We start from the raw sequence: 25,357 nt of genomic DNA on the forward strand, positions 1-25,357 counted from the left end.
TCGCCCGGAGGATTGAGGAAAACGCACCCGCGCAGCCGGAAGTGGGCGCGCAGTTCTCGCCGCTGGGACCGTGGCGCCAGGGCTGAGGAGGGGTTGCCATGGAGGTGCCCGAGCCAGACGCTGCCGGCGACGATGCCATGGACTCGTTCCTGGAAAAGTTCCAGAGCCAGCCTTACCATGGCGGCTTCCACGAGGACCAGTGGGAGGAGGTGGGTGGCCTGGGGCCCCGCACGTGTGTGGCGGCGTCATCGCGACCGCCGGGGCTGGCTGGCAGGGGCCTCCCGCGCCCGCGACCCCCACCGCGGGTCTGCCCCGGGATAGGTGTTTTCTACCTGGGAGTGTTGAAAACTAGGACCCGGGGTTTGGGGGGCCGTCTTCGCGGCCAGTACCTTTAGGAGGGTGGGTTTTGGAGTGAGACCTGTGCCTCCAGCACTTGCTGGCCCAGTCACTTAACTTCTCTGAGCCCGTGTCCCATTTGTTAACATTTCCCTAACTAGAGCCACAGTCTTGTGGGATCGCGGCGGGAGTGAAGGGATACGGTGGATGAAGTGTCTGGAACCTAAAGATCGCTCAGTTTGTGGTGCTCCCACCGCCCTCGTAAGATTGTGAGCCCCAGAAGAATCGTTAGAGATCTTTACCTGCGCTCGCCTCTTAACACGTGGGAAACTGAGGCGTGGAGCGGGAGCGAGCGAGCTAATGATGACTTGCAAAGCATGAGGAGTCAGAAAACGTTGATAGAGAGATATGGAATTGGATCTGCCCTGTGCAGTCTTATTCCTGTAGTTCCTTCTCTTCAACTCCAGGAATTTGAGAAGGTCCCCCTGTTTATGAAGAAGGCGCCATCTGAAATTGATCCCAAGGAGAACCCTGACTTGGCTTGCCTCCAGTCCATTATTTTTGACGAAGAGCGATCTCCAGAAGGTATCTTACATGAGTCTAATACTTGTTTTGTGTCTCCACTAAATTGAGATAAAGAGCGAGTCAGAAAGTTTCTGATAACAAGTAGTTAGCCTGGGCTCATTGGGCACCATTCCACATACGCTACCTACCCCCCCCCCCGCCCCCCGCAAATGCTAGGTTTTGGGGATAAAGGGATGAATAAGATTGCCCTCAAAGGTCTCATGTTGCAGTGGATAGCCATATTGTTCTGTGTGTATGTGATAAGGGCCCACATGTGGCTATGGACTAGGTGCCGAGGGAACACTGAAGAGGGGGAGGTACCAGTGGGCTAACAATGGATTAGAAATTTGAACTTATTCTTAATAACTTTATAGGCTCTTACTAAGGTGAAGAGAGGGAAATTTGCATTCCAGGGAATAAAATATAAGCAAAAACAAAAGTGTAATTTCCCTCCATTTCTTCAGTTATTAAAAAAAAAAAAGTCCTTCAAACGGTAGGATAAATATACTTTTTATTCTTTATGCATCTTTTTATTTATTTATTTGGCAAGTGTCTAATAATCTACCTTGTAAGATACTTGGAATTGATTGTAGCATTAAATACACATGACTTTGCTTCTCCATGTTGATACCCAGTTTTATAGGATTAATTTTTGAGTTTTATTTTTTTAAAATTTGGTTTATCATATGTAACATTATTGTATGATTTAGGATATATTTTTAATGAGACTTTAAAAACATAGGAAAATGATTATTTATTCTCTTCTTTGCAGAACAGGCCAAGACTTATAAGGATGAGGGCAATGATTACTTTAAAGAAAAAGACTATAAAAAAGCTGTGATTTCGTATACTGAAGGATTAAAGAAGAAATGCACAGACCCTGATTTGAATGCTGTCCTTTATACCAACCGGGCAGCAGCACAGTACTATTTAGGTAATTTATTCTATTATTTGGTGCTTTCTAAAGGATTAACTTATGGTAAAAGTCATTATTATGGCCAGTGCAGAGTTTGAGAATGTCACAAAACGAGCTGCTTAATCCAGAAAGGTAAGCTAGATTACTCTAGTTGAACACTGATCTTCCAGGTAGACTGGGTGAAAAGGGAAACTAGAGAGATTGTGTAATTCTTGCTATCTGAACCAAATGAGTGACATACTTAATATATGAATTGGTATGATCTCAGATTTTTTTTAGCCCAAATGCTTCTCTCTAAAAAACACGTGTTTTTGTTTTTTGTTTTGGCCATTTACCCTCTTCTGAAGGATACTAGAAGGACTCAAGCAAAGAGGTTTTTGTGTGAAAGAAACTATCTTAAAGGAGAATTTTCTTTTTCTTTTTTTTAAAAGATTATTTATTTATTTATTTATTTGACAGACACCATAAGTAGGCAGAGAGGCAGGTAGAGAGGCAGGAAGAGAAAGGGAGAGGAAGAAGCAGGCTCCTGGCTGAGCAGAGAGCCCGATGTGGGGCTTGATCCCAGGACTCTGAGATCATGACCTGAGCCGAAAGGCAGAGGCTTTAACCCACTGAGCCACCCAGGCGCCCCATTAAAGGGAGAATTTTCAAAGAGTATTCTGTGGGACATGAAGTGAAAAATATTCTTTGGACAGTGCTGCTGCTTTGTTGGAGATTGCAGTGCACAGTGTGTTAAAGATGCGAGATGACCTGCAGCAAAGAACTTTACCCTTTCATTCTTAAGTTTTGTAAGCCCCCTTTTCAAGTAACACTTACTAACATGCAGGACTCTTCTGCAGACGGGACTTTGGGAAACACTTGTTATTGAAGAGACCTGGGGCCTCTGAAGGGCTGGTAGAGAATAAGCCTTGCAGTCTAGCTGGGATGAGTCTGCTGGGCCTCATCACCTTTTGAGCAGTGTTTCTCGCCAACCGTAGTCTGCTCCAACTGTTGTCTCCTTTAGCATGTTTCGTTATAAAATTCCAAATACTAAGAGTGGTATAGAACTTTAGAGATTATTTGGGCCAACCAACCCCCTTATTTTACATACTAGAACATGGACTAAAAACCGTTCTTCTAACTTCTGGAGGAATACATTTTCTTCAGCAGATGAACTTGAGTTCTTGTTCTGTGCTAGTGGTGTCGAGGAGAGGAGTAAGATCTGGTCTTTTCCGGAAGGAGTTTCATTTGTTTCCTTAGTCAGTAAATATATATAAAGCATTTATTGTGTGCTAGGCATTGCACTGTGAGCAACAGCTGCATAGTTCCTGTCTTTGGGGAACTTAAAGACTGTCATGTGTAGGGCTAATCAGACCAGAAGAAGCACCTGGCAAGAAGAAAACCATGTGTGTGTGATGTCAGAGGAGCAGAGGCATAATCATCACAGTCATTCTTTAAATGAGATCTCACTGGTACAGCTTACAGAGCACTTTCACATTTGTTATTCCTCTTGACCTCATAGCAACTAGGTAAGGTAGGTGAGGTTAACAGCTTTATCCCCAGGTAGTAGAACATGGAACTGTAGCAGAGTACTCAGTCAGTTTAGTAAAATGAACTGTGTAAGGCTGCACAGTGGTAGGATTAGTGTAGAATCAGGTCTGATTTGAAGTGCATTAAATGGAAGTCACCTTTACCCGCACTTCAAGAAGTACCCATTGCTGTCAGTTCCTTAGTCCTTTGAGTTTCTGCAGTTCAGCTTGTCAGCTTTGGGGTTTTCCCTCTGCTGGCTTAGAATTCAGTTTTCTTAAGCCTGATTCGTCTAACCATTGTCCTTTTGTTCTCGAGCTTTAAAATGTGTTCTGTGTTCTTACTCTTGTCCCTGTGGGTTTATGGCACTTTGAGGGAAAGGGGGAGAGTAGTGGAGGTTTAGTTAAATCACTATATTCGATCACCACCCTTAACCAGAGGTCTTTGGATCTCTTTTATATACATTTTTTTCCATAGTTAATATCATGCTGTCCTTCCAATTTTGTATTCAGTTCCTTTCACTTAATTTTATAACATGAACAGTTTCACCTTCATTAAAAATATTTGTGAATACTGTTTTAAAAGCTACATAAAATTGCATCATTTGGACATACCAGTGTTTACACAGGTGGTATTGAGTATATAGCTGCTTTTAGGTTTTTTAAAATAATGCAGTAATGAACACAGTTGGTAGTTAAGTTTTCCCACAAATCCTGTTTATTCTTAAAGCCAAAGCCAGATTTGGCAAACTGAGGCTCCCAGGCCACATCTGGATCCTTGGCCTCCTGTGAGCTAAAAATGTCTTATGTTTTTAAAGGATTGTAAAACGAAGACTGTGTAACAGACCGTATGTGGCCTGTAAAGCCTAAAGTATTTACTGTATGGCCCTTAACAGAAAAATTTTGCTGACCTCTGCACTAGATTTTTAGAAGTGAAAGTAATAGGAAGATACCAAATATTTAAAAGTGGAAATCTCCTTTATGCCCTTCCAGTTTGGATAACAGTATGTATGATAGCACACTTTTTTTTTTTTTTTTAAGATTTTATTTAAGAGAGAGTGAGTATGAGGTGGGGGAGGGGCAGAGGGAGAAGGAGAAGCAGATTCCCCATTAAGCAGGGAGGCTGACTTGGGGCTCCATCCCAGGACCCTGAGCAGAAGGCAGACACTTAACTGACTGAGCCTCCCAGGTTATCCTACACATCTTTTTTTTTTAAATGCATTTACAAATATATATGTGTGTGTACATATGTTGGTATATTTAGATTGGTTTGTTTTACAAAAAAATATTGATACTTTACAGTAGAACAACCAGTTAAAACAGTATTGCACAGGCATCCTATCATGCCTTTTATGTGCACATATAAATCACCCTTTTTAATGGTTGCATAGTATTTAGTAGTGTGGATTTACCAGAGTTCTTTAATTGTTACTGCATTGAGGATATTTAGGGTATCACCAGCGTTTCGTAATTCACAAATAAAACTAATGCTGCAGTTGACATGCTTTTACATTTATCCTTGCATATTTGTCCAATTATTTTTATGGATGAGTTGTTAGAAGAATATTTTTGGGTCAGAGTATACACAGAAATGCATGCTAATTTGCTCTTTTATTTACCCATAAGAGTGCCCTTTTCCCATGTTTTCACCCATCCTGTACATTATCTGTTTTTAATTTCTACCAGTTCCATGTTAATTTTAATTTCTTCAGTCACTGGTGATGTTGAGCATCTTTTCGTGGGCGTGCTAGCCATTTACAGTTCCATGGACTTCCAGTGTTACAAGTATTTCTAAGACTTGATGAGCACAACTATATATTTTTTTTAAAAACTGTTGCACTCTGATGTATATTTCTCCAAGACTATACAGAAATGTCTGTGTCTCTATACATGAAATTTTGCAAATATTCTGACTGCAGTCTTGTTTTCTCTTTTACTAAATGGTGCCTGTTAGGCAATTTGCGTTCTGCTCTTAATGATGTGACGGCTGCCAGAAAGCTAAAACCCTGCCACCTCAAAGCAATAGTAAGAGGTAAGTATTGTAGAACCACAGTATGATTGTCTTTACGGAAAAGTTGCCACTCACTGCACTGAAAGTTGAGGCATTTTAAGCTTTGATATTAAGGTGCTAAGATACTATTGAAGTCACCTTATTTTTGCAGTCTTGATATTAAGTTCCTGGTCCTTATCAATGATAACGTGTCATTTAAAAAAAATTTCCCAGAGAATAATAAAACCCTTTATATTTTAAGAATTTGTGGAGAAATTGAAACTCCTCATTTTAAATTAGTAATAAAATTAATTAAAGTAATTCCAAAAGCCATATTCTAATTTTTTTTTCCAAATTATGTGTTTGAAAGGTGAGATCTTCAGATGCCATGTTAATTAAAAGATAAGTTATGGGACCTTTGCTGATAACTCTGATGCTGAGCCGTTCCCAGATTATATTTTCTTTTGTGGTTTGACCTTTCTATGTAATAGTAGTGCTTATATTACTTTTATACTTTACCTTTTCTTTGAGACGCTCAGAGGTGCTTTGTAAACTTTAATTTATTCACCACATATTTATCTTCCTTATACTTCCATGATCAACTGTTCTGTCATAAGTCAAATGCTTTACCAAAGTTAATGCATTTTTAGGTATGTATAGTTAGGGGCTGGTATAGGTAGATCCATGTCCCTCAGCTGTAGGGAAAGAAGGTACTGTTCAAAGATGGCAACTGGGGCTCCTGGGTGGCTCAGTGGGGTAAGCCTCTGCCTTCGGCTCAGGTCATGACCCCCGGGCCCTGGGATCGAGCCCCGCATCAGGCTTCCTGCTCAGCTGAGAGCCTGCTTCTCCTTTTCCCTCTGCCTGCCTCTCTGCCTGTTTGTGCTATCTCTCTGTCAAATATAAATAAAATCTTCAAAGATTGGCAACTAAAGTCAATGTAGTCCTATGGAATTGGGACAAGCTGGAGTCTATAAATCTTGAATTGTTAGTTTTACTTCAGCATGTGACCTTGGCAAGACACCCACCCTGAGTGTCAGTGGGTGTCTGGAAGATGAGGTTGGATTCTCTTGACATCTAAGCCCTTACAGTTCTGATATTTGGAAATTCTGCGGGAAGTCTGAAGAGGCTTACTGGAGAACAACAAAAGTGGTGAGAGGAGAGGCAGGTTAACCTGGAAGCCATTAGGAACAATTTTAGAAGAGACCTAATGTCTTTGGTCTTGCCATTGCTTTGATGAATGGCTGAGGTCAATTCTGTTTTCTGTCTCTATTTAAATATCATCTGAGATGAACTTTGTTCTCATTTGCAGATGAGGAACCTGAAGCTCAGAGTTGCTCAGTATTTTATGTAATGTCTAGTTGGTAAAGTGTAGAGCCAGATTTCCAGCTCAAATCTGTCTGACTCTAAACCCTGTGCACTTTGTCATTAAGTTGTAGCCTTCCCTACTTTAAAAGTCGTTAATGTCAGGGAGGCTTACAGGAGTTTTAAGCTGAATGGGCCCTAGAGATCTTTCTGATCTAAGATAAGTAAATATTCTTCCTTGTCTGGGGAATGCAGTAGAAGGGGCTTTAAACATCTGTTTCTCTTCAGAATGCTGGCTGGTAGCTGGTGGGGTTTGGGGATGGCGGCTGGTTCCTGCTCAAGGGGAGCTCTTTCCATGCATATTGTCCACGTATTCTAAAGGTTCTGGGTTCTACAGGTGCCTTATGCCATCTGGAACTGAAAAACTTTGCTGAGGCTGTTAACTGGTGTGATGAAGGGCTGCAGATAGATGCCAGAGAGAAGAAGCTTCTGGAAATGAGGGCTAAAGCAGACAAGCTGAAGGTTGGTGGCAAAATCATTAGCCAGTTGGCATTTGTAACTTAGCATTAATTTATTAGTATTTCCCAAATTGTGTCTTTTGGGTCATTGTCAGTTTTTTCTTTTTTAAAAACAAAACCCAAAACTATTCCCTACCTTTGGAACTCTGGAGGACACAGACAGAGACATAAATAAATAGTTACAATGTGACAGAAGCAAGCAAGAATATATAGTAATACAGTAATAGTATCTAACTTTGCCCTGGACAAGGGCAGGGCAGAGGTCCTGATAGCAGAGAAGGTTTGCTGAAAGAGGTGATGTCTGTGTCTAATCTCTTGAAGACTGAGTGAGAGTATACTCCACTGGAGAGTGGAATAAGGATTGGAGAACATTCCAGACAGGAGAAAGCATAACCATCAGCAAGTCCTTGATATTTCTGAAACTCAAACCCCTCTTCGAAAATAGTGAATGTAATATATGCCTCAAAGGTTTTTATGAGGATTAAATGAGAATGTGTGTGTGTATGTTAACACATTTCTTGACTTACAGTAAGGAGTTGATAAATCCATAGCTATTGTGATTTGAATAAATGAGAAATAGCATAAGGCTGCAATAATACAGTCTGCACACTGTGTAAATCTCTCGAAAGAGAGGAGAGGAAATGACAGAAACATTTTAACAGTGGCACCCAGGTGGCTCAGTCTGTTAAGGGTCTGACTCTTGATTTCGGCTTGGGCAGTGATTGAGCCCTGTGTCCGGCTTCCCACTCAGCAGGGAGTCTGCTTGTCTCCTCCCTCTGCCCCTGCTCATGCGTGCACACACACACACACCCTGTCTCTTAAATAAATCTTTAAAAGAAAAAAAATTAAACCCCGAAGCTTCTACAGTATTGTGTAATTCCCAGCTTTAAGACTTGTATAACTCATGATGAAATGCAGGTGTACATAGTAGCAACAGTGATGATAAAACAATAACAAGAGAATACCAGCAGTACCAAAACTAACGTCCAGCATTTAGATAGTGTTCACTGTGTGTATCTTCAAGGTGCTATTTAAAAATCTCAGTGGGTTAAGCCGCTGCCTTCGGCTCGGGTCATGGTCTCAGGGTCCTGGGATCGAGTCCCGCGTCGGGCTCTCTGCTCAGCGGGGAGCCTGCTTCCCTCTATCTGCCTCTCCATCTGCTTGTGATCTCTCTCTGTCAAATAAATAAATAAAATCTTTAGGAAAAAAAAAAAAATCTTCACTTCCATGAATTCATTTAAACCATACAACAACCCTGTAAGGTAGGAACTATTCTAATTCATTTTGTAGAAGTGAAGAAGCTAAACACAGAGAGATCAGGAAGCTGCCTGAGTCACATAGCTGTGGTTAAGCTGGGTGTCAGAACAGGCAGTCTGGCTCTGGAATCCGTGTGCTTAGTCCCTATGCAGTGCTGCCTTACATGTCTATTCAGAAAGCCAGAACTAGACTTCAGATCTGATTCCTGGTCTAGGTCTGTCTTCATTGCTTATACTAGGGAAGGGGAATTTTCAGTGCTGTAGAAGCCTGCAGCTCTCCCTGCAAAGGGGTAGGTTTTAGTCAGAAGTCACTCTGGTCATATAAAATGGTAAAAAGAGTAGGTAATTTGTTACTCACGTGGCTCAGTAACACCAGCCTAGATAACTGGTGGGCCAGAATTTCTAAAAGTGGTATATATAGGAGAGAATGTCTAGAGGGCTACTGAAGAAGGACATAGCCAAGTTAATCCACAGAAGAACCCTTAGTGAACCTAAATGAAAGCTTGCGGGTCCTGTAGCACAGGTGCAGTTCTTTGGTTCTTGTTTCTATAGATATATTTTTAAAATTTAAATTCAGTTAATAACATACAATATATTATTGGTTTCAGAGGTAGATGTCAGTGATTCAGCGGTCTTACATGATACCCAGTGCCCATTACATCACAAACCCTCCTTAATGTCCCATCACCCAGTTACCCCATCCCACCAGCAGCCCTCAGTTGTTTACTGCGATGAACAGTCTCTTATGGTTTGTCTCCCTCTCTGATTTTGTCTTGTTTTACTTTTTTCCTCTCTTCCCTTACGATCCTCTGTTTTGTTTCTTAAACTCCACATATGAATGAACTCATATGATAATTGTCTTTCTCTGATTGACTTACTTCACTTAGCATTATACCCCCTACTTCCATCCACATCATTGCAAACAGCAAGATTTCTTTTTTTTTTTTTTGATGGCTGAGTAGTATTCCATTGCATATATACTACATCTTCTTCTTTTTTTTAAAGATTTCACTTATTTGACAGAAAGAAATATAGTGAGAGAGGGGAACACAAGCAGAGGGAGTGGGAGAGGGAGAAGCAGGCTTCTTGTCAAGCAGGGAGCCCGTTGTGGGGCTCAATCCCACGACCCCAGGATCATGCCCTGAGCCAAAGGCAGATGTCCAACAACAAAGCCACCCAGGACCACCCCCCCCTTTTTAAAGATTTATTGTCAAAGAGAGTGAGCAGGCAAGTGTGTGTGCACGTGAGAGCATAGCAGGGGGAGCAGCAGGCAGAGGGAGAAGTAGGCTCCCTGCTGAGCAGGGAGCCCGGTGCAGGACTCAGTCTCAGGACCCTGGGATCATGACCTGAGCCAAAGGCAGACACTTCACCAACTGAGCATCTGGGCTCATTCTATAGTTTGGCTGTTGTGGACATTGGTGCTATAAACATTGGGGTGTAGGTGTCCCTTTGGATCACGACATTTCTATCTTTGGGGTAAATACCCGGTAGTGCAATTACTGGGTCGTAGGGTAGCTCTATTTTCAACTTTCTGAGGAACCTCCATACTGTTTTTCAGAGTGGTTGCACCAGCTTGCATTCCCACCAATAGTGTAAGAGGATTCCCCTTTCTCTGCATCCTTGCCAACATCTGTTGTTTCCTGGTTCGTTAATTTTAGCCATTCTAACTGGTGTGAGGTGATATCTCATTGTGGTTTTGATTTATATTCCATGATATAGGCACACAGTTAAAGAAAGATGTCAGGGCCCAGAAGCCTGACACTGGGCATGGGTGACATTGCTGGCTGAGTGTAAGTTTTATTCTATATCTGAGTATAAACTGACGCTGGATTCCTATGTGCTTGGCTTGTGTAAGCAATGGATCTCTGGTGGCTATATTAAAATCCGACAAAACAGCCATCAAGGCAGTGAACATTACCAGAAATAAAGCATGGCTTTATTAAATGATAAAAGCCTATCAAGAAGACTTAACAGTTCTAAATATGCATTATTTAATAACAGAACTTCAAAATGTAATAAGCAAAAAAATTGAGGGAGACATCTACAAATAGATGTGGATGTCAACATCCCTTTCTTTCAGTAATTGATAGAACAAGTAGATAAATCAGCAAAGAGAAGTGACATCAGCAAAAATGGCCAAATAAAGATCTAAAATTCTTTATTTCATAAAGTCTATGGAAAACTGGCAAAAATGCTCAGAGTCACTAACTTTTTTCAGAGCTCTGAAATGAGCCAAAGGTTTATAGCAATCTGGGGAGTGTGTATTCTAGAAAAATAGCTGAACCTCTATAAGCACAGCAAGTTTTGTGACATTTTAACTTGCCCTGTCCCCTTCTCCTCCCTCCCTGGTACCACAGTAGCCTTGAAAGAATCGTAGTGAAAATGAGTAGTCCAGCAGCCATCAGAAGAGGCAGACTAGATTAGAGGTTGTTCAAAGCCCCGTTCCCAGAGATTTGCCATTATTGGACCATCTGGGCGGTCTCCTAGAAGACCTCACTCACAAAGCGGATTTTAGTTAACTCGTTTTGGAGCTATCCCAGTATGAAAGCTTTTTGTTGGGGGAGGGAGTGTGGCTGGGAAGGAGGGATGTGTCAAAAACAGAAGCAGTTATTTAAAATTGCAGCTGCCTGAGATAGTGGATGCCGGGGCAAACAGTAGGCTTAGCAGAATATTTAAAAGGAAAAGCTGGGGGGAATGAGATTCTTCAGGGACTTTGAAAAGCTCCAGCATATTCCTGGAGTAAGGTCACATGTGCATCCAGGGCTATGCATGTGCTCAGGAAGGATCTAAGAAGGCCCTAAGCTCTGACCTCTGGCTGACTTGGAGGCTCTGTGGAAGCAGTAAGTGAAGGCTGAGGCTGAATTGTAAATTGTCAGGGTGAGTATTGAAGGTGTGCCATAAGACGCACAAGAGAGCCCCTCAGCTAAGAGTGGGAGACTTTGGCTTTAGGCATTTAGGGAAATCTGCGCAATCATTAGCTGATGACTAAGCTAAGTGTTTTAAGGACTTTATTGGTCACATAAAACCAAATAAAGGCTTTACAGAATTAGTTCAGGAAAGTTACTAAACAGTGACAACAGCAATATCTAACACTGGAGAAGAAAGAGGAAGAATCCAGTTTCTAGAGTTGCCACATTGTATTATTTTAAATGTCTGGGGTTTTTGTTTTTTTTTTTAAAGACTTTATTTATTTATTTGACAGAGAGATCACAAGTAGGCAGAGAGGCACACAGAGAGAGGAGGAAGCAGGCTCCCCGCTGAGCAGAGAGCCCGATGCAGGGCTCGATCCCAGGACCCTGGGATCATGACCTGAGCCAAAGGCAGAGGCTTTAACCCACTGAGCCACCCAGGCGCCCCAAATGACTGGTTTTCAGTACAAAATTACAAGACATGCAAAGAAGTAAGAAAGTATGACCCATACCCAGGAAAAAAAAAATCAATAGAAAATGTCCCTGAGGAAGCCCATACATGAGACTTACAAGACAAAGACTTTAAACCACACTTTGAAATATGTTCTAGAAAGAAAGAAAGCAATGTCTAAAGAACTAAAAAAATATGAGAATGATGACTTACCAAATAGAGACTGTCAGTAAACTGAAAAAGAATCAAATAGAAGTTCTGTAGTTGAAAAGTGTAGTAACTGAAAAGTTCATGTAAGGGTTCAAGAGCAGAACTGTGAAGATAGATCAGTTGTGATTACCCAGTGTTAGGAAGAGAGAAAGAAGAATAAAGAAACATTAGGAGAGGGGTGTCTGGGTGGCTCAGTCAGTTGGGCATCTGACTTTTGATTTCAGCTCAGGTTATGATCTCAGGGTGATGGAATTGAGCCCTATATCAGACTCTACACTCGGAGGGGAGTCTCCTTGAGATTCTCCTCTTTCTCTCTCTTTGCCCCTCCCAACATACCCATGTTCTCTCCTTCTCTCTTTCTTTAAAAGTAAATAAATAAATAAATCTTTTTTAAAAAGAAAAAGAAACATGGAGACTGAGGAACCTGTGGGATGCCATCAAGTATCATAATAGATATGGGAGTCCCAGGAGAGGGAAAGAAAAAGGGACAAGAGAATATATGAAGAGATAATAGCTGAAAACTTTTCAGATTTGATTTAAAAAAATAATTATCTACCCTTCAAAGAAACTTAACAAACTCTAAGTAGGAGATACTTGAAGAAATCTATACTCAGACGCATTATAAACTGTTGAAAGTCATACATGAAGAAGTTAAAAGCATCAAGAGAGAAGAGACTCTTCATGTACAAGAGAGCCTCAATAAAAGTAATATCTGAGGGATGCCTGGGTGGCTCAGTAGGTTGAGCACCCAACTCTTGATTTTGGCTCAGGATGTGATCTCAGGGTTGTGAGATAAGCCCTGTGTAGGGCTCTGTATTGGACATGGAGCCTGTTTAAGATTCTCTCTGACCCTCTCCCTCTGCTCCCCCAAAAGTAGCAGCTGATTTCTCATCAGAAGCTGATGAGGGAGCTGAAGGGCCATGGGTTGACATTAGGAGTGCTGAAAAAAAGATTGTCAACTAAGAAGTCTATATTTAGCAAACCTATCCTCCAAAAATGGACAGGAAAAGTAAAACTTTAGGTACAAATGATATGATCTTGTATATAGAAAATTCTAAGAAATCCACCAAAAAACCCTATTAGAATTAATAGATTAGTAAACTGGTATGATAGATTAATATACAAGACCCAATTGTATTCTGTAGACTTTTAGTGAACATTTCAAATATGAAAACAATTCCATTTATAATAGCATCTAAAAGAATAACATATTTAGGCATAAATTTAACAGAAGTAGCATAAGACTTATAATCTGAAAATACAAAACATTGCCGGAAGAAATTAAATCTAAAAATATGGGAAGACATCATGGATCAGATCTTAATATGGTTAAGATGAAAATGCTCCCCAAATTGGTATACAGATTCAACTCAGTCTGCATCAAATTTCCAATTGGCTGCTTTGCAGAATATTGACCAACTGATTCTAATATTCATATGTAAATTGAAGGAACCCAGGATAGCCAAAACAATCCTAAAAAAAAAATAGAGGACTCACATTTCCCAGTTTCAAATGTTACTGTAGAGCTATAGTAATCAAGACATCGTGGTACTGGCAGAAGGGGATAGACTTACAGATTAGTGCAATAGAATTGAGAGCTCAGAAATAAACCCTCATATTTATAGACAGTTGATTTTCAGCAAGGGTACCTAGACCATTCAGTGGGGAAAGAATAGTCTTCCATATCAGCACAAAAAGCACGCATTTGGACCCTTACCTCGTATACATACAAAATGGATCAAAGACCTAAATGGAAGAGCAAAGCTATAATAAAACTCTTCCAAAAAAAATGTTGGCATTAATCTTCATGGCCTTGGATTAGGCATGGTTTCTTAGATATGAAACAAAAAGCACAAGAAACAAAAAAGGTAAACTGGACTTCATCAAAAGTAAAAACTTCTGCTTCAAAGGCTATCGTTGATTAAATGAAAAGACAGCCCACAGGGTGGGAGAGTATTTATACATCATAAATCTGTTCTGGGAGCTTTATTTAGAATGTATAAAGAACTCTTAATATCTCAATAATTAAAAGACAACACCATTTTTTATTTTTATAAAGATTTTATTTTTATTTATTTGACAGAGAAATCACAAGTAGGCAGAGAGGCAGGCAGAGAGAGGGGGGAAGCAGACTCCCTGCTGAGCAGAGAGCCTAATGCGGGGCTCAATCCCAGGGCCCTGAGATTATGAACTGAGCCTAAGGCAGAGGCTTAACCCACTGAGCCACCCAGGCACCCTAAGACAATGCCATTTTTTAGATGGTCAAAGGATGTGAACAAATGTTTCTCCAGAGGATACATAAATGGCCAAAAGGCCCATGAAAGATGCTTAACATTCTTAGTTAGTAGGGACATGTAAATCAAAACCACAGTGAGATACTATTTCATACTAAGATGGTTATAATTTTTTTTCAAAGGAAAATAACAAATATTGAGACGGATGTGGAGAAATGGAAACCATGTTGCTGGTGAGAATGTAAAATGACAGCCACTATAGAGAACAGTTTTGACAGGGGCGCCTGGGTGTCTCAGTCAGTTAAGCATCTGCGTTCTGCTCAGGACATGATCCCAGGGGCCTGGGATTGAGCCCCACATCAGGCTCCCTGCTCATCGGGGAGTCTGCTTCTCCCTCTGCCCCTCCTCCTGCTCATGCTTTCTCTCCCTCTCTCTCAATAAATAAAATACTTAAAAAAAAAACATTTTAACAGTTCAAATTAACCACAAAATTAACATATGAACCAGCACCTCTACTCTTAGGTTTATACCCAAAGAAATTGGAACAAAGTATTAAAATAAATACTTGCACAGGAGTTTTCTTTCTTTCTTTTTTAAAAAGATTTTACTTATTTATTTGAGAGAGAATGAGAGAGAGCATGAGAGGGGAGAAGTCGGAGGGAGAAGCAGACCCCTACACGAGTTTTCATAGCAACACTGTTTATAATGGCTGAAAAGTAGAAATGATCTAAATGTCCATCAACTGATGATAAATACAATGTGGTATGTTCATACAATGGAATTTTATTCAGCCATAAAGGAGAATGAAGTATGGTACAGATAGCAGTGTAGATGAACCTCAGAAACATTTATGTTAAGTGAAAGAAGCCAGATATAAAAGATCACATATTGTATGACTATATATATCAAATATCCAAAATAGGCAAATCTGTAGTGACAGAGAGCAGGTTAGTGGTTGCCAGGGGTTGGGGACGGTGGGAAGTGCGGAGGTGTTTAGCTAAGAGAAATGGATGCTCATAAAAAGACTTGTATAAGAACAGTCACAACCTATTTTATTCAGAGTGATCCAGAAACAGCTCTTGTGTCCATCCAACAACAGGAAGGAGATAAACAAAGTGTGATATTCATACAGTGGGACATTAGTTGGTAATAAAAAAACCTATCAGTGATGGGATAGGAGGGAGCATGAAAGTTCCTAGAGGGAACTTTCTAGGGGATAGAAATGTCCATCTTGATTGAAATGTTGGGTACTGAAGGTATACCCTTGTCTAAACTCATTGAACTATACACTTAAAATCTATAAATTATTCCTCAAAAAAATTGATTTTCTTTTAAAAGGGCAGCAGACTTCGCAGTTCAGGGCTCCTCTGACCTGGTGGTCATTCTACTTTATGTGGCTGCCAAGACTCCAAACTTCATATGAGACTTCATAAGCCACGTCACTCACATGTATAGTGTAAATCAGAGTAAAACAACAGGGACAGAGTCTGTATCGTTCTTAATCATTCTCTAGTATGGAGCAGACACTGCGGTTGGATGTAGCTCAACTGTGAAGAAAGAATTGGACATGGTTTTTAGTGGTATCCATGGGGTGGAGTACTCTGGTTAGCGTAATCGGACTTCCCAACAGCAGAAGGCAGTTTTGCAGCTCTGTTGGCAGACTGGATTGGAGGAGGAATAGACAAGAGTTATCAGTCATTGTCGCCCTGAAAGGGTAGACTTTTTTCATGAGAAATAGAAGATCTGTGTTAGCCTTTGTGAGACTTTTGTGGGAAGGATGAGGGATGGTTGGTACTGTAGTTTAGATCAGACGTCAGCAAACTGACCCCAAGGCCAAATCCAGCCTGTGGCTTGTTTTTATACATTCTGTGAACTAAAGATGTTTTTCACATTTTTAAAGAGTTATAAACAACTAAAGAAGGTAGATAATATGCAACAGAGAGCATACATGGTCTGGAAAGCCTAAAAATACTAATCTCTAGAAAATGTCTCTAAAAAAAAATCTCTAGAAAAAGTTTGCTGACCTCTATTAATCTATGATCCTGAGGGTAAGAGCAGAATCAACTAGTTTGGGGCAGATTTGCAGGAAAAGGAAATCTAAATTATATTTCTGCCAGATTAAGTAGAGTGATAATGTTTTTCTCTCATGGATTGTAATTGGCAAAGGGCAGAGCCTCTGATAAGTTCTTACCCTGGATTTTTCCAGTATTTCCTATACTCCAGCCATTCCAGAGAAGTTGAAATACCCCATAGACCCTGATGTCAGTCCCTCTACTGAGAATGACCTTTCTCCATCTGGTGGAATGTTCTGTGTCCATCTAAACCTACCTCCTCAGTGGAGCAGGGTCACGCCACTCTATTTTATAGTACTGGATTCACATCAGCAGGGTAATACATAACAGATATTTCATTGTTTGTCCCCCTCAGTAGACTGAGCAACGTGTGTATGGGAACTATATATTTTTAAATTTCTGCTGCCATGAGTCCTGGCACTAGGTGTGTTCTCTTAAAATGTTAATTGAACTGACTTAGGCCATTGATAATTGCTTGACATGGGAACCTGGGTTGGACAGATATTGGAGACTAAGAAGCAGGCTGGGGTGACAGAAGGGTTAACAAGCTCCTGCCACTGATGGGTCTGAATTTCATTTTTAGAGAACTGAGCAGAGGGATATCAGGAAAGCAAAGCTGAAAGAAAAGAAGGAGCAGAATCAGAATGAGGCTTTACTTCAGGCCATCAAGGTGAGTTCTCAAACCTCAGGCCCATATGGTCTTGCTAATCCTCAGGCTTGTTAGGAACCTGTCTTGGGATGCTTTACCTGAACGAGTCTGTTCATTTTCTTTTTGGTTTGGTGAAGCAGTGTGCTGAAGGGGCTCTGGAATCAGACCCCCTGAGTTCAGTCAGCCTTCCTGCTTGTGTATATATGTTGATCTCAGGTAAGCTGTACTTACTGGATAGTTGCTATGGGCTAAGCATTATTTAATTTTCACAGTGGCCTTCTGAGGTAGGTCTTCTAGCTCCTGATTTGCTAGGTGGTGATGTGGTCTCAGGGAGGTGAAGAAACTTCACACAGCTAACGTGTATCAGAGGCAGGTCCTTCCTCTTAGCTACTGCATCCTGAAAAAATCTGAATTTTTAGGATGTTGCTCCTTTAACAACAATAAAAATTCAACCCACTCATTTCTTCCCTGCATTATAAATGGATGTAGTCTGAGCCAGATCTTATTTTTACCTGGATACTGGATACCCAGCAAGTCATTTGTGGAGCTCTGGCTTGCTTGGTCTTCACAAAGGATAAGACACCTGCCATGAGTTTGGAGAGTAGGTTCTTGGTTTCATTCTTTGTTGAGTGAGATTATGCAACATTTAAGTTACTTGTTGACTTTGAGAACTTCACACTACCAAGATGGACTCCACTAGTGCTTCCCCATAACAATCTGTAACTCCTGTTAACAGATTAAGCAGGATGGAACACTCCACAGATTCTCCTGCTAATCCCCACTCACAGTGAGAGATTTGATCATTTTCTAAAATGTAGAATATTGGAATGCCCATTTGCATACAGGCCTGATTTTGGCTCTCCCCTTTAGTTTGATCCTGCATCTCAAGCTTCAGTGTACATAAGAATTACTCTAACGGTTGTATGTACAGACCATATTCTACTGATGGTTTAAAGCAGGAGCCAGTGGATCACAGCCCTGCCTATTTGTTTTTATGTTACTTATGGCTATTTTCACACTATGGTGGCAGAGTCAAGTAGTTAATTTCAGCAGAGGCCATTTGGCTCACAAAGCCTAAAATATTTCTCCCTGACCGTTTAAGGGAAAGTTTGCCAGCCCCTGATTTAGGAGGTATCAAAAGTAATTCTATTTTTTATTTTTTTAAAGATTTTATTCATTTATTTGACAGATAGAGGTCACAAGCAGGCAGAGAGGCAGGCAGAGAGAGAGAGGGGGAAGCAGGCTCTCCGCCAAGCAGAGAGCCCAACGTGGGGCTTGATCCCAGGACCCTGAGATCATGACCTGAGCCAAAGGCAGAGGCTTTAACTCACTGAGCCACCCAAGCACCCCATCAAAAATAATTTTAGATTGCATGTAACTTTCCCCTCTTGTGCTAGCCTCCACACACATACATAAAGAGACAACTCTTCTATTCAGACGTTTATCTGTATTTCCATGAGACAGTCAAGATTAGGTCAGTATGTATTATTTTTAGTATTCCATGTCCTAGCTAAACCACCACACTTGCCATTTTTGTATATGCTACACTCTTGATCTTTTCTTTGCCTTTGCATATGCTGTTCCTTGGAGGTAGAATGCCTTTCCATCCTCTCCCCACTCCTCCAACTTCTCTGCCTTTCATAGTTATTGCCCAAGGCCCAGCATTCCCCAGTCTTCTCCAGCCCCCAGGCAGAATTAATTATTGATGGTCTGCACTTCTGCACTCCACTTCTTCTTACCTTCTATTGTATTTATATCCATAGCTGTTTGCCCACTAGACCATGAGTGGGGTCTTAAGGGCAAGAACCATGTCTAGCTTTCTTCTGTGACACAAGGTCCAGTATGTGGTGGAATCCTGGTGAAGGTGAGTTATCCCTGCTGTGCCGGGCCTCTGGGGTAATGAAGACGAGTGTAGAGCTGGCTTTGGGGAGCTCACAGTATGGTGGTTTCCCTGCTGTTGAAATGGTCTTGCATCCTTCCACACAATAAGGTTTATATATTTCTGTTTTTAATCCAGGCTAGGAACATCAGGCTAATCTCTGAAGTTGATGATGATTCAGACTCTGAAGGTCTAGGTGAGCTTTTCCTGAATGGGCTCAGCTCGGCGAACCCTTACGGAGCCAGGCTGAATATTGATGAGCAGGGCAGGTTAAGCTGGCCCGTGCTCTTTCTGTACCCAGAGCATGCCCAGTCGGACTTCATCGCTGCTTTTCACGAGGACTCCAGGTACTTACTTGCCCAAGACCCCTCTGTTCTTGCTGGCATGCTTTTTCCTTGCTGTCCCTCAGGAGAGGGACAAGTGGATTTTTGGTTGAGGAGGGAAGAGAATAGAGGGTTAACAGTCTGGTTTGGCATAATCTCTCTATCCTGGAGCTGATTTCTCCTTTTACTAACTATAACTACCTTTGCAATGACAGACACAAGTCTCACCATCATCCTGACTGGGATAGTAAGTAGAGCACCACAGTCCTGTTTGTCAAACAGTGACACATATCTCTAGTGAGATACAAAGTCATTCTAGGTAGTATATGCAGAGTAATTGAAGTGTCTATTTATTAGAAAAAATACAACTAGCAGTTTTAATGTGTGATTCCATAGGGTTAATGCTTAGAATGTTACTCATTGTAAGGAATGTTAAGCCTAAGTCAGTTTAAAGAAAATTATTGTCATAATAGGACAAGTAATACACATTTACATTTTGGCTTAAACCAGATGGTTTTGGCTCAAAATGACTTAGGCCTGCATTTCATGTTCTGTACATTTTTGATAGCAATCTGAATGGGTGTCCAGGGACTGTGATGTTGGAAACTAGATCATGAATTATTAATACTCAGAAAGTACATGTTATATCCTTAGGTTTATTGATCATCTAATGGTGATGTTTGGTGAAACGCCCTCTTGGGATTTAGAGCAGAAATACTGCCCTGATAATTTAGAGGTAAGAGATGTTTTACCTTTTTCCTAGATGGGATATTTTTTGCAGGGATGGGGTGTGTAGGGGGGCAAGTTTCTACAGCTTTTAAAAAAAAATTGTGTCTGGGTGGCTTCGTGGGTTAAGCATCTGCCTTTTGCTCGGGTCATGATCCCAGTGTCCTGGGATCGAGCCCCATGTTGGTTTCCCTGCTTGGTAGGGAGCCTGTTTCTCCACCTCCCTCTCCCCCTGCTTATGCTTGCACATACTCTCTCTCTCTCTCTCTCAAATAAATAAATAAATAAAATTTTTTAAAAAAATAGTGTCAAATGATACAGAACATAAAATTTACTATTTGAACCACTGCATTTGTAGGATTTCTGGCACTAAATCTCTTTGTCTCCAGGCAAATTTTTAGCTATTCATTTCTTCCATTATTAGCAGATTATTACCACAGTTCTTTAAAGGCCTGAGGTCCACTCTCCCCATCTCATGTGGTTGTACAACCATTCCCACTCTTCATCTCCACTTCATCATCCCAAACTGAAACTCTGCACCCATGAAACAGTAACTTCATTCTCTCCTCCCTACGACCCCTGGCAGCCACCATTCTACTTGCTGTCTCTATGAATGAGACTACTCTAGGAACCTCATTTAAGTGGAACTATCTACTGTGTCTTTTTGTATCTGGCTTATTTCACTTCGCTTGATGTCTAAAAGTTTCATCCGTATTGCAGCCTGTGTCAGAATTTCCTTTTTAAGGCTGAATAGTATTCCATTATTCCATTGTTGGGACCTTTTTTTTTTTTTTTTTTTAAATCACAGCTTACAGTACAAAGACTTTTTCTTTTAGTAACCATTTGAGAGTAAGATGCCAACTGATGCCACATTGCCCCTGAATACTTCAGTGTCCGTTTTCTACAAACAAGGATATTTTCCTTCATAATCCCAACTCTGAAAATTAGGAAATTGGCTTTGTACCATCTAAGTCTCAGACCCTGTATCAGCTGTCCCCTCACAAGAACACTTGTCTCAACCACATGGGCTCTGACATCTCATCATGGACAGCCATTCTACCAGGTAACCCTTATCACCTGGCTTATGCTGGCCAGCTTCCAGCAAGGCTGCCCTCCAGTGACCAGGCTCTGACACCTTCACTCCCTGCCAGCCCTTCTGTATGGACATCTTCCTCACCCTGCGTGGGCTTCGACACCTGCACAGGGCCATCATCCTTCTCATCCTCGGGCTCTTCCCCTGCTTTGGACCACCGTAGCTTCCTCTACATCTAAGGGGTCTAGGATTGAATCGCTAGGGAAGGGAAGGCTCACAGGCCTGGGTTTGAATCTTGGCTCCTCTGTTTGCTAGCTGGGTGTTACTGGTGAGTTATTCCCCTTCTCTGAGCCTTCTTTCTATCTTTGGAAATGGATCCCATAATACCTTTCTTAGTATGGGGGGTGAAGACTGAGTGCTTTATATTCCACAATTCTATAAAGGACTCATTGCCATCTTTTTAGCTTTTCCCTAGACTTGGCCTCAACCTGCATAGTGCTGCTGAGGCCCTGTATTTGTGTCTGATTCCTGTTCCTCTGTTATTCTTGCAGGTCTACTTTGAGGATGGAGCAGGGACAGAACTCTACCGGGTGCCTCCCAAGAGCACGCTGCTGCATGTGCTGCAGCACCCCAGGTGAGCCACCTTCACGAGGCTGAGCAGACCAGGGAAGATGCTCAGGTGCCATCCCAGGGGTACAGCCAGGGTCTCATTCCACTGCTGATGGTTTCCCTTGTATGCCCCTCCCTTTCGCCCTGGACACAAAACCGTGAGATGGCAACCATGGCATCTGGCTCAGGTCATTGGCCAAACAGCCTTCAGTATGACTCAGCATGTCATGATGCAGCTAGGAAACCCTCAGATGGGGAGAAGTGATGGGGCTGGTCTGAGATGGGACAAGCTGTCTGGCTGTTGGACCTAAAACCTGGCACTCCTGTTCCTCATTGTGCGCGTGTCCCCTGATATTGTTATATGGAAAGAATATTGGTTTGTGAAGTCAGGTGCCATCATTTACTGGCTGTGCGACTGTAAGCACATACTGCCTCCCTGGGGAGGTTTCCTCATCTTTCGGATAGGAATACTAATTCTTGCCTGCATTTTTCTCAGGTGTTTGAGAGCCAGTGAGAGAGTAGGAGTCAGAGTGCTTTTGTAAACTGTAAAGGCCAGTCTTGTTCTAAGAGACCATCTTAGTTAGTAGCTGTGGCAGTCCACCTGGATTTGGCTTTCGTCTTTTTGTTCACCTTTGGGGTATTCCTGGACCATAACGGAATCCCCTTAGTAGATTTGTAAGTTGACTCTTTTTCCCTAAGCTTTGAGCAAAGCAAATGCTCTTGCATTTAGGTTAAAGGAGTCCGATGTGTTGGGCCTGAGGGTGGTTGGGCATGGCGGGGAAGAGGCTGGAGACCTGGGCTAGGGCCATTCATGAAAGCTTGAACGCCCTGCTCAGGAACATACTTCATCCTGATAGTGGTATGTTGAGCCCCAGAGGACGTGTAGGTAAAATTTACAGAGTAGTATACAGATTTTACATGTACGAGTTGATGATGAGGCATGAGGTAAGGGGCAGATTGGCGAGAGATTTCAGAGGCAGATTGGATGGGAATTGGTGATGTGGTGACTGGCTTGGTAGGCGGTCCAGCTCGTCATGACGCTTCTGCTTTGGCTCATCAGGCAGGAGGGTAGATTTCTTCAGATATGATTGATGACTTTTCTTAGTGTTTTTTTCTGGCACTAAATCTCTTTGTCTCCAGGCAAATTTTTAGCTATTCATTTTTTCCATTATTAGCAGATTATTACCACAGTTCTTTAAAGGCCTGAGGTCCACTCTCCCCATCTCCAGAAAATGGGGGAGAAATCTAAAAAAGTAGATCTGTGGAGGAAAGCCAGTTTCATGCTTCTCAGAAAATGTAAACGCTGTTGAAAATGTTTACTTTTTAAATAACTGGCATAGGTAAGAGGCTGCTCAGGACAGGATTCTGGCAACTTAAGACCTTGAACTGAGTGGAGCTAAGATACAGTCAGCTCCCCGCGCCCCCCGCCCTCCCCCCAGTCCAAGCACATTGGGTCATGCTAACACTCCTCAGTCTGGGAAGCCAAGGCCTTGCCCACCTCTCCAGTCTGCCCCACTACACCTGCTTTATGCCCAACAACAGCAAATGCTCTGGTGCCTTGTACCTCCTTGCTTTTGCTTCCCCTGCCTCATCACTACTCCTGTTCTAAATTAAAGTCAAGATGGGTAAGGCATCTGCCAGGAAGCTTTTCTTGATTCCCCTTTCCTATAGAGGGAATCATGCCCTAAGGCTGTACCTCACAAATGCTTCTACAGTTGTTTTTGCTATCACTAATTGATTATTTATCCCCTTCCCTCACGACTTGAAAGCAGGGATGAAGGTTTTTGTTTGTTTTTAGCACGGGGCCCAAGTTACCCTGGGCACACACTGTTGAATGAATGAAAGGATGAAGGGAGGGAGGAATGAATGAATGGATGTTCTTAAAGTTTGATTTCATGTTTAGCCACAGACATGATGCTACAGGACAGGTCCAAATGCATTTGCCAGATATGTAAACAACCGAACAAATAAATGTGCTAAACTGACATTTTAATGTTGACTTACATCCAAAGGTTCACCTTGAATGTGGCTGGGTGGGTGTATGGATGATTAAGACTGCATTTCAGTTAACCCCTTCTTCTTTTGTGTTCATTGCAGGTACTTTGTAAAAGCCCTGACACCAGCATTTCTGGTCTGTGTAGGAACCTCTGCTTTTTGTAGGAATTACCTCCAGGGGAGAAAGGTGCACCAAGTAAAGTAACCAAGCCAGGCGGAGCCAGGCTCCCTGGATCTCTTCCTTTATTCACCTCTGCCTGGAATCCAGCATTCTGGAATCAGCTCAGGCCTTTATGTCACCACCGTGGGGACAGGGGTGGGGGAGAGCTGCTGACTTCCCTGAACTGCATTCTCTCCAGTCAAAGTGCCAGGCTCCAGCTGGTTTCTACTCTCTTCTGTTGATACAAGACTCTGTACCTCTGTCATGACATGCCTGGACTCACTGTGAGCTGTGTTACCACCAGCCTCTATTTCTGAAGAGATCATCGTACAGTTAACAGAGCACCTGACCTGAGGAAGTCCTGGCCTTTGGACACGGACTCGGGATCTAGGTCCACGGTTCTGGCTGGACCTTTGTGGTATTAGACACTTCAGAAAAGCTACCCCTCAAACCACATGTATACACAAACCATACAAATAATTTTAAGATATTCAGGCTGAGGGACTCAAGCCTCCAGGTGTCTTATGAGCAGAGAGGCTTGCTCTGTGGGGATACTAGATATCCTTGGAGTGACATGAGGTCAGAAAAGCTGGCTTATGTTTCTGCACCCGTAAAGACCTATAAACCGGGATCTTACAAAACCCCTCACAAGTTTACCAGTTCACTTGATCTGTGTAATAGGGAAAACTGACAGACTTGGATGGTAGACTCTTGAGTTCCTCTCTAGTTTTCATATTTTAGGATTTTTGGCAGTTGAGTCATTGTCACAGATTGTATTTTTGTGTGCAGCGGTTTGCTCCTTCCTAGAGGATAGTTTGTATCCTTACCTGTAGCCATGGGCCTTCTTGCAGTATCCGCCCCATCCCACCGGGGAGGCAAAGGGACAGGGGTGGACACGTCTCGATGGGAGGTTGGGGAGCATTGGGTGATGAGTTTATGCTTTTCCTTTTGCCCTGGGAACACATCTCCCAGCTGGCAACTGTCCCATCAGCCTGGGTGCCAGAATGGTAAGACACATGGAGCAGGTCTGAAGGAGCTGACCTGCAACCATTGATCGTAACAAGAATGAGAAATAAATGAGATTTGGGGGTTATTAACTGTGTCAAACCTAAGTAATACATCATTAAACCGAAACCAGCTGCTGTCCTTCAGATGGACTAATTTGAGGTTTTGTGAGTGTGCTTCACTGTCTTTGGAGGGCAGCTCGCTGTGGTATATTAACAAAAGAGCCACGCAGCTTTCCTTCCAGGTGTGGTGTCTGCATGTGGCTTGTGGCCCAGGAAGCTGAAGTCCCACCCCCACTCTCGCCTGGCTTAAGCCATATCAAGGCCATTTGCTCTCCCAGCTAGAGACTTGCTGCTTGGTTATCTTTGTAAGAACGTGGCCCTCTGTACGAAGCCAGTTTGCTAGCAGCAACCCTGGCGGCCAGTGCAGGGTTCCATGGAGCAACGCCCTCACTAACCTGGGGCAGAGTGGGTCCCGGTATGCCACCTCACTCGTCTGGGAAGCAGACAGCTTACTCAGCTCTTTCCTGGAAACCCCTGAGAAACCAAGTTCTGGGACTTCATCCCTACCACCCAGTCCTTTCTTTAGCCTTCTGGCTGGCCCAGTTATCAATCAGCTTTAAGCCCTGCCCCTCTTTCTGGCTAGGGTGGGCAAAAGCAGAAAGGGGAGGAGCGACTTACCATGGCAGACCGCAGACCACAGCCGGGAGGGACCC

General features: G+C 42.3%; 1 protein-coding gene across 1 annotated transcript; it reads left to right on the top strand.

The window, feature by feature from the left end:
- Positions 1 to 24,788, top strand: TTC4 (tetratricopeptide repeat domain 4). The gene is made up of 10 exons (XM_044238310.1): positions 1 to 209; positions 804 to 921; positions 1,673 to 1,834; positions 5,276 to 5,353; positions 7,011 to 7,135; positions 16,847 to 16,933; positions 18,930 to 19,138; positions 19,769 to 19,850; positions 21,425 to 21,507; positions 23,580 to 24,788. The coding sequence occupies exons 1-10, from the start codon at positions 99 to 101 to the stop codon at positions 23,680 to 23,682; spliced, it is 1,158 nt and encodes a 385-aa protein (XP_044094245.1). The 5' UTR covers positions 1 to 98; the 3' UTR covers positions 23,683 to 24,788.
- Positions 24,789 to 25,357: the final 569 nt, after the last annotated feature.

Source organism: Neovison vison, chromosome 2 (genome assembly GCF_020171115.1).
Source record: "Neovison vison isolate M4711 chromosome 2, ASM_NN_V1, whole genome shotgun sequence".
Classification (NCBI taxonomy): domain Eukaryota; kingdom Metazoa; phylum Chordata; class Mammalia; order Carnivora; family Mustelidae; genus Neogale; species Neogale vison.